Genomic DNA, 9,611 nt, shown 5'->3' on the forward strand with positions numbered 1-9,611 from the left:
CGGAGACGTCGCGTCGTGGGTTTCGGAAAGCAGGACGCGACGGCGACGGCGACGGCGACGGCTGCTTCGTTCGTTTCATTCGCTCCCAGGTCAAAGTGACCATCACCATTCACTCACCAATTCCGGAGCTAGCTAGGGCTACTGTACGCCGGTGGAGGCTACTGCTACTGCTAGCCATCACCACCCGCTGTAAGCCGGCTGATTCGATTAAGCGAACAGAGTGCTAGATAGCTAGGCCCGCGCCCCCGCCTACAGCTGCGCCAGCGGCGAGACAGCAGCGCCCCTCTGATGGTGCCTGTCTGATCCCCTGTTGCTTTGCAAAGTTTTGGCCGCGTAAAGCAAAAGCCGGACGCTCCCATCAATCATGACGGCCCTAGTAGGCTCTACTGCCCCGTGGCTTTATCTTACCCTCGCTGACTAGGGAGTGGAAAAATACAGACATCTTGATGGTGGATCGCCTGATGTATAAGACCAGCTTTCCCAGGATGCAGGTAGAATGCGGCTACGAGGGACATGGATCCTGCATCCACAGCTTAAGGAAACAAGAGATGCAACAGGAACATCTTGAACTGACCCCGACTTCAGTTCATCGGTTGGCACGCAGAATTTAAACCCTAACGATACAACAGCAACAAATACGTAGGACTGTGATGCTATCTTACAAGAGTGCTCGGTATGCGGTTATGGCAGTACTACTTACTCCGTACTAAATTATATCGGATAATTGCTAAATTAAATCAGATGCTGCAACTCTTGGAGCTAAATAACATTGAGAAATAAGAACACTGGCTGAAGCACTACAGAGCCTAGACTTTAGCAGTGGCAACGCAGCATCGAGCTTTTTAGCATGCGCTACAGGGAAAGAGCACATTTCCCCAATTTGACTAGGCAATGGCAATGTATATTCCAGTGTAGAAGCAACAGTACTGTGTAATTACAAGGACGGGAACAGCATCTATAGCCTTGACATACCCACAGGCCACATTGCCAAAAATCTAAATTTGCTGCTTTTGCTTAATGCTAGCTACTCCTAATGGCAAAACTGGCTGTACTTACCACCCAGCCTCAGGTGTTTATTGAGCTGATCAAATTCACATCAATTTGCATGTACACCCGCCTGCTTGCCATCTAACTTGCCAGTAACTATACTGCATTGCTTCTTGTCTCCCTTGCTTGCCATCTAACCACCAGTCTCGCCATCTGCTCAACCACCCTAATCTCTCCAGATAAGATGATAGAGCTAAATCTGCAAGTTTATCTATACATGCTCATTACCATTCGTCAATTTGGCAATTCCATTTCCTTGGAACTCTGAACTCAGCAAGGTCAATCGACAAACCACGCATCATCGAATCAAATGACATCAGAGCAGCATCATTTCCATCTCCTCACTGAATTGTCCTTGTGAGTTTGCACTTGGAGATGAAGAGGGTGTCAGTGTAGTTGAGGCGGCACAGCTTGAGCAGCTCCGACGCTTTCTGCTTCAGCTCCGGTGCACAACCACTCTGGATGACAAGTAGAAGCTTCGCGGCCAACCCCGCCTCCACAGCAGCACGTGCACACTCTTCAGGAGCCATCCGGCACACCGTCCACAGCATCGACAGCGCCCGTCGCGTGCATGCCTCTGAAACTCTCATCAGCAAGCGGACAGCATTGGGTATCGTCCGCGGACAATCCTTAAGAGCCATCCTCCCCTCTGGAACTGCAGAAAGGGCATCCAAGATGTCCAGGGCCGGCTCGACACACTCCGTTGCTAGCTCCGGCAACAATTCAACCAGCTGCGGCACCGCACCAATGCTAACAATCATACTCCTCGCTGGCCTGTGCACCGCACAGATCGAATTCAACAGCTCGAGACCCGCGATGACACCGTCCGGATGCCGCTTGTCCCGGATGAGGCGCATGACACCAACCAAGAGGCTCAGGCTCGCCACCGTCTCCGGCCGGAAACCCCTCTCATCCATGAGGATGCGGATGAGGCGGACACAGTTGATCTTGGTGTCCGCCGCGCCCTCGTTGAGCATGTCGACCACGAGAGACACCTTCGCCGGCTGCATGAGTGCGGCCTTGGCGTCAGCATCAAGCGGCACCCCGCTGACAAGAATGGCGACCGCCTCGGTCCCCACGGCGTGGGACGTGAAGGGGCCGAGCAGCGACGTCAACAGGGCCACGCCGCCGGCCTCGGCGATGGCCTTGGTGACGGACTGGTGGGTGGTGGCGAGGGTGCGCAGCTCCCGCAGCGCCGTGACGCGGGCCTGGCCCTTGAGGGGCTGCCACCTGGGCACAGCCGTGCCCCGGAGGCTGTGGACGAGGTCGGCGGCGCGGCCGTGAAAGTCCGCGGAGCGCTTCTTGAACCGAGTGTACCGGCGGGAGAACCAGGCGGCGATGAGCTGTCGGAGAGTGGCGTTGGGGGTGAGCGCGTCGTCCCAGAGCTCCTGCATCGTGGTCGGGCAGGTCCGGTGGCCCAGGGCGAGCCACCGCGAGATGTTGGCCTGCTCGTACGTCTGCCCCGTGCAGAGCGTCACCGGATCCACCATGGGCTCGAGCGAGATCGGGCAGATGAAGACCGCCGGCACCGCCTCGTCGCTGCCGCCGTCCCCGGCCGCGTCCAGCTCGTCCATCATCTTGCGGAGCTCCACAGGCTGCTTGCCGGCGTCCCCCGCCGCGGCATCCATGGGCTCCAGCGCGCCCCCGAGGATGCCATCCTTGAGCGCCGTGTCGATGTCGAGCACCTGCCCGCCGCAGGGCAGCTCCTGGTACTGCGGCATTGTGGCGGCGCAGCGACTGAGTCCCCGCCCACGCAAACCACCACCACCACGACGGACGGCGAGGCCCTTTTAGCAGCGCGCAGGCCTCGGAGGCGCCGGAATGATGGGGCGAATCATGGGGTGACTTATCGCCATCATCATCACCATCCTCCTTTCTTCCACTCTTTCTTGACCGGTTGCTTTTCTTGGAATTGCGGGTTGCTCCGCAACAGCAGCTAGTTAGGGGAGAGTCAAAAGGCGGACGAGCGAACAGGGAGGCGGAGCGGAGAGCTTTCGGTTTTGGATTGGGAGTGGATTGCGGCGAGTGATGCAGCACAGAGATATGGGGAAGATCTGACGGGGGAGAAGAAGGGGAAGACGGGAGGGGCGGCGGGGGATGGGGGAGACGGGGAGTGGGAAACTGTGGGAGAATTTGAGATCTAGTCCAAGCTATAGTGGGTGGACTGGAGAAGAAGAGAGAGCAAGAATATCCAGATGGGAGTATTATTTGTGTTGGATTTTGTGTGTGTGTGTTTGAGGGCAGAGGTGAGGACTGAGGAGTGAGGGGGTTGGATGGAAATGTGGGGACCAGGGTCCTTTGCACACTCACTGACACTTCGCGTGTGGGGTGGGCCTCCCTGCACACCCCCTGTCCTCCCACTGGATTTTTTTTAGCTTTTCTTTTATATTCTTTTTTCTCTAATACAAATTTTTCCTTCATTTTTGCTCATGCTACTGACAGAAACGGGAAATTGGTCTATGCCAGAAGCATAGACCAATAAAAGCCACGGAGCACAAGATGTAGGCGTACCACATGCAGTAGGAGTAGAATCTTGCAGAAAATGGCGGCATGTATATTTGCGTGGTGGCCTTCTTTAGCCTGATGTGACCTCTGCTTCCATGGTTCCATTCCGAAGAAACGGGTATCGCGTTTTTACCCTTTTCTCGATTCAGTTCTTCTATTTTTTTCTGTAAGGGCGGGTGAAGGTGAAGGAGGGCGAGACGAAAGCAAAGACCAGACGGTCAGAAGAGCGTGCGTACTGTGTACGACGGCGTGGCGCGCGCAGCGTAGTCCTCTCGGCACGCGGGCAGCACGTGCGTGCACTGGCTGATATCACCGGTCACCGTGACCGCCACGGCTGAACCTCCTCGTGGCCCGCGACCACCACGTTTGGTACGCTACGCTTTGACTATGGTCCAGTTTAGTTTGCAAAAAAATTTGTAAAATTTTTCATATTTTTCGTCACATCGAATCTTTAGATGCATGCATGAAGTATTAAATATAAATAAAAAATAAAACTAATTACACAGTTTAAACGAAATCCACGAGACGAATCTTTTAAGCCTAATTAGACTATGATTGGACACTATTTGTCAAATAACAACGAAAACGCTACAGTAGCCATTTTGCAAAATTTTTTGCATCTAAACAAGGCCTATGTGGAAGCCAAATACAAGATCCATTTAATGTTACAGATAAATATTTTAATACCTATTTTTTATCTTCTTCAACAATAAAACTTAAAAGAGGATTTTTTCTGTAAATAGGTCTATAGATAGAGAATATTTATATTTAGGTCGTGCCTCTCCTAACATTCAAAATGTCTTTTATATAGGTACTCTGTTGGAGACCAATACAATACGTACGAGACCTATTTTATCAGCCTGTTCGCTTGCTCGTAAATGATAGTAAATTTCCAGCTAGAAATAGTGTTTTTCTCTTACACCAAACCAGTCAGCAGTAAATAATCCACGATCGTTTACGGCCACCCGAACAGGCTGATCGATATTTGGGTACTCTTATGCGTCTCCTATTGGACACAGTCTTGCATCGGACGGCGTGTAGTCTGTTGGCCATTTTGCCCTTCAATTAGACGTACCAGTACTGAGCGATTTCAAACCTAACGACAAACCCCCACCCCCCTGCAGGAGCGTCAAGCAGAATTTGGCAGGCCTGGCTGCTGTGGATTCGCCGTATCTCGCTTTCAATGGTTGCTACCGCGCTTGGTCTGACAGTCAGCGTTAGCCTGACGGAGCCGGGAATACGGTAGCCCAAGAAGAGCCTTGCCTTTGAAACGCCGAGGAGAGAAAAGATACCAGACACCACGCGTGCAACGGCGCAGGTTGGAGGAGCCTCTCTCTTTTTTTTTTAGGTCTTCTTTCAAATCTAGCAGTAAAGTTTTACAACGGGTGTTATATAAGCATGTTGTATGAGATGTTTGGATGCTAATAAAAAAATAAATTACAGAATCTATCAGTAATCCGCGAGACGAATTTATTAAGCCTAATTAATTCATCATTAACGCATGTGTGTACTGTAGTACCATGTCAAATCATGAACTAATTAGGCTTAAAAAATCCGTCTCACAAATTAGTCATAAACTCTGTAATTAATTATTTTTTAGTCTACGCTTAATACTCTATACACATGTTAAACATTTGATAAGATAGAGAGTAAACTTTAGGAGAGAAACTAAACACGCCCCTTGTCGGTGTTTCGGACCGGGGGTCCTCAACCGACTAGTGAATTTGTTCTGCGTGCTCCCGATTCCGGATGGTGATGCAAAGAGACACAAGGTTTATACTGATTCAGGCAATCGGCGCCCTACGTCCAGTCTGAGGGATAGAACTTGTATTCCTTGCACCGAAGTGCTCGTAGTAGGGGGTTACAAGCTAAGGGAGAGAGGGAACTTGTCCCAGGTCTCGGCAGGGTGTCGTGGGGCCGTCTGAGACGTTGCTCTCAAGCGGCTGGAAGGTGTGCGTGTGTGTGTGTTCTCCGGGCGTCTCCCCTAAGTGGCCCAAGTCCTTTTCTTTTATAGTTGAAGGGGGGACAAGGGCAGTACATGTATTACTATGCGGCGTCGTGCCGCCAGGGACGGCATGTCCAAGCCCTGTGGCCTGTTCTTGTGGCGGCGTGGTCGTCGGAGTGGCCCATCCTTAGAGTACTGGGACGGCGTGGTCGTCCCATCAGATCCTGTGCGTCGTGGGAGCCCCAGGAATGCCTCGGAGTGGACGTGGCGGCGACCATAAGCCGCTGGGGACAGACTATGCACAAGGCCGAAACTTGGTCGGGGCCGAGGCTGGTACTGCAGTGGGGGGTCTCGGCAGGCGCGGACCCCAATATTGCCGAGGCCCTGATGTACAGTGCCGAGGCCTTGGCGTACAGCGCCGAGGCCTTGAGCGGGCGGCTGATCGTGGACACAGTGGTAGGGCACAGTGGCCAGTAACCCCTGCCATATCCTGTCCAGGCGCTGACGGCGGCTGATCGTGGTCACAGTGTTTGGACACAGTGGCCAGTAATCCCCGCCATATCCTGTCCCAGGCGCTGACGGCGGCTGATCGTGGTCACAGTGTTTGGACACAGTGGCCGGTAATCCCCGCCGTGCCCTGTCCTGGCCGGTATGGTGCTGATGCGACTTCGGGTCGCGTCGGTCTTTCTGTGACGTTGAGCCGCTGTCCGGCTGAGATCACGGGAGTGGTTGAAAGCATTAATGGGACGTGACCGGCTGTCGGGAGGGTCGGCCGAGGCGGGGGGCGACGGACCGCGGGCGAGCCGGCCTCGAGCGACACGGAGAATGGGGCCTCGCGCGAGACGGGGATCAGGCTCCTTGCCGAGGCTTCGCGCGAGAGGCCTCGCGCGATACGGAGAACGCGCCTCCTGCCGAGGCCTTCTGAGGAGAGCCTCGGGCGAGGCGGAGACGGCGTTCCCTGCCGAGGCCTTCCCTGGGGAGCCTCGCCAGGATGTCGAGACCTCCTTCTCGGGGCTCAAGGCGAGGAGGAGGAGGACCTAGTGGGCCTGGTCGCAATGGGGAGGGGCCCACGACTTACCTTTTTGCTTTTATCATCGTTATTTTTTAGATGGGACTGGGGCAACCCATTTGATGTTTTGCTTGGGATACCCCATTCTAGGGTACCCGACAGTAGCCCCCGAGCCTCGGGATGAGTGCGCGCACTCCCCCTGAGGGTTTGCCGAGGCTTGGTTCATACCTGCCCCATAGGAATTGGGGCTTGTTTTTTGAGGTTCTGGTGGGTGCGCACGAGCGCACCCACCGGATGTAGCCCCCGAGCCCCTGGGGGAGTAGAGTTACTCCTCCAGGGGCTTTCTTCATTTCCGTGTCTGAACGAGTAGTTCTTATTGCATTTGCCAAGCCCCCAAGCGCAAGTTCGGGTTGCGGGGGTCTCGGCGAGGCTGTAGGGAAAAAGGCCTCTAGCCTCTACGCGGAGCAAGAGGTTCGTCAGGGGCCCCCTGACTTTGGGTATGATCCTCACGCTTCCTTTCGCTCGGAAGGAGGGGTGAAACATGCCATGCTACCCTCGATGGGCACGAGCGTGGACACTTCCGGTGAGCTGTTAGCGGGTAGTCCGAGTGGAGGCCCGAGCCCCGTTCGCTGGGGGACGGCTAGTGGTCCAGGGACGCACTCCAAGAGTACCAGGGGGTTTCTCTAGTGGGTGCCGAGGCCGTTCGCGGGCCTCGGTGGCTTGGTGCCTCCCTACGGTGGGATCCCATTCGGATACTTCCCCGCCGGTCTCGGACACAACTTAGGACGCCCCGAGCGACCGTTCGCTCGGGTCTGGGCCATTCGTAGGCTCGCCCTGATGTCGTCCCTAACTCTGTTGCCCTAGGGCGGCTATCGAAACCTTTTGGAGGCCCAGCCTTCGAACCCCTGGACCGTAACGGGCTCGGCGCCCTTTTATCGTGTTTGTAGCGAAACCTCTAGCGCGGTTTTGGACTGTTTGTCTTTGCCTTGGGTGTTCTGGCCCTTTTATCTGGTCTTCACGTGTCCTTTTCGTTCGGACGGAGGGTTAGTTTGCCGAGCCCATTCTTGTCTCGGCAAGGTTGTAGGAAGAGCCCCTAGCCTCTGCGTGGGAGGGCCGTCGGGAGTTCTCCTGACTTTTTATACGCCCCTCGCGCGTGAGGGTTTGTTTGCCGAGGCCCCTTTGGGCACGAGCCCGGGTCGTGAGGTCTCGACATATTTGCAGGAGGAGCCCCCTAGCCTCCGCATAGGGCAAGAAGGCCGTCAGGGGTTCCCCTGACTTTTTATGCGACCCTCGTGCTTCCTTTTCGCTCGGAAAGAGGGGTGGAACGTGCCTCGCTACCCTCGATGGGCACGAGCGGTGGCACTTCCGGTGAGCTGTTATCGGGTAGTCCGAGTGGAGGTCCGAACCCCGTTCGTTAGGGGACGGCTAGCGGTCCAGAGACACACTCCAAGAGTACCAGAGGATTTCTCTAGTGGGTGTCGAGGCCGTTCGTTGGGCCTCGGTGGCTCGGTGCCTCCCTACGGTGGGATCCCATTCGGATACTTTCCTGCTGGTCTCGGACACAATTTTGGGCGTCCCAGGCATTTCGCTCGCTTGGGTCTCGGCCCCGTATAGGCTCGCCCGCAGTTGCCCCTGACTCTGTTATCCTGGGGCGGCTGTCGAAACCCTTTGGGGTCCAGCCTTTGAACCCTTAGATCGTAACGGGCTCAGAGCCCGATTCCTTCCTATGAAAGGAACAGGCCGCGGGAAATGTCCTCCCTATTGGCTCGGCCACGGGTGGCGCGCCTTTTGAGGCGGTTTCACAGGGAGGCGAAACGACGCCTGCTACCATAGTGGGCGAGCGCGACGTGATGGACGGGACGTAACTGTTCACGCATTTAATGCGGGAGACGTGGGCACGTGGGCCGCCGAAATTGGCTCGTGGTTAACCGCGCCGGACGGGGAAAACCTCCCTGATTTCATCGCCCGTTCGTTTCACCTCCTCCTTGCATAAATACCCGAAGAGTCTCGCCCCTCCTTATCTTACCTTGCCTGCCACCTCCGTCGAGCCGTCGCCCGAGTAGCGGGTGCCGGGAAGAAGAAGAGAGAAGAGCGAGTCTAGGGAGAAAGCGAGAAAAAATGAGAGCGTGGAGGGGGAGAGAAAAACTAAAAGTGCATCTAGCCCTTTAGTGAGTTTTGGATGATTGAATGATAACATGATTAAAGAACTAACCTGTTTGCTAAGTGTGGACAGGTAATAGGTTATCTCACAGGTACTTAATGAAAGCCAAAATGATGTGTTATTGTGTAAACAATCTAGTTCAAGCACAAGACAACAATGCAAATAGAATTCATGCAAAGGCTTATTTATTGTGGGATTTCCATGTTCTATGTGAAAGCAAGCTTGTAAGAATTAATTAATGAGACATAAGGGATTGCATATGGATTGATCTCATATTTGAAGCTTGCTAAATTGAAATGAAAAAGATAATAATACATATGAATGAATGATTCAACACAAGATGTGACTTAATGGCTTGAGATGGTGAAGATAGCAAGGAAAGGCTTCGAGGTACTAAGCAAGGGTGAAGGGCAAGCGATGGCTTGGCGGCCGAAGAACCTAGCTAGGGTGAAGAAGAAAGTACTTGCATTTAGTTGAGGTACTAATCAAGCTAAGATGGTCATATTGATGTGAAGGATCAAATCTATATTGGACAAGTTGATTAAAGTGACTTGATGCATTTGGAGTTATTCATATTTGATGAATGGAATCAAGTCACATGCTCAAGATGGCTATGCTCAAGTGAAAAGATCAATATTGACATGTTGGCACCCTCACTTGATGAAGATTGAAAGACACAGCATCAATTTAAAGAAGATCAACTCAAAAGGTTTAATTTTGTTTTTCTTTTGATCTTGAGTTAATAGGTATGCCGTACTATTAAGAGGGATGCAAGTTTAGGTGGTCTGAGGAAGATAGAGTGCTCAAGCATAATAATTAAATCAAAAGAGAGACACTCTAGCACTTCACGAGCACATAGAATAATTTTCTGTGACTGTCGGTGTCGGAAGTCCCGACGTAAGCCGGAACTCCCGACAGTCGGAAGTCATGACTCTTGCCGGAAG

The 9,611-nt window shown here is 53.4% G+C and overlaps 1 protein-coding gene across 1 annotated transcript; it reads right to left on the minus strand.

The window, feature by feature from the left end:
* Positions 1-879: 879 nt before the first annotated feature.
* Positions 880-3,166, minus strand: LOC136540356 (U-box domain-containing protein 75-like). Its single transcript, XM_066532353.1, has one exon. The coding sequence runs from the start codon at positions 2,766-2,768 to the stop codon at positions 1,389-1,391; it is 1,380 nt and encodes a 459-aa protein (XP_066388450.1). The 5' UTR covers positions 2,769-3,166; the 3' UTR covers positions 880-1,388.
* Positions 3,167-9,611: the final 6,445 nt, after the last annotated feature.

This window comes from Miscanthus floridulus, chromosome 2, assembly GCF_019320115.1.
Source record: "Miscanthus floridulus cultivar M001 chromosome 2, ASM1932011v1, whole genome shotgun sequence".
NCBI classification, from domain to species: Eukaryota; Viridiplantae; Streptophyta; class Magnoliopsida; order Poales; family Poaceae; genus Miscanthus; species Miscanthus floridulus.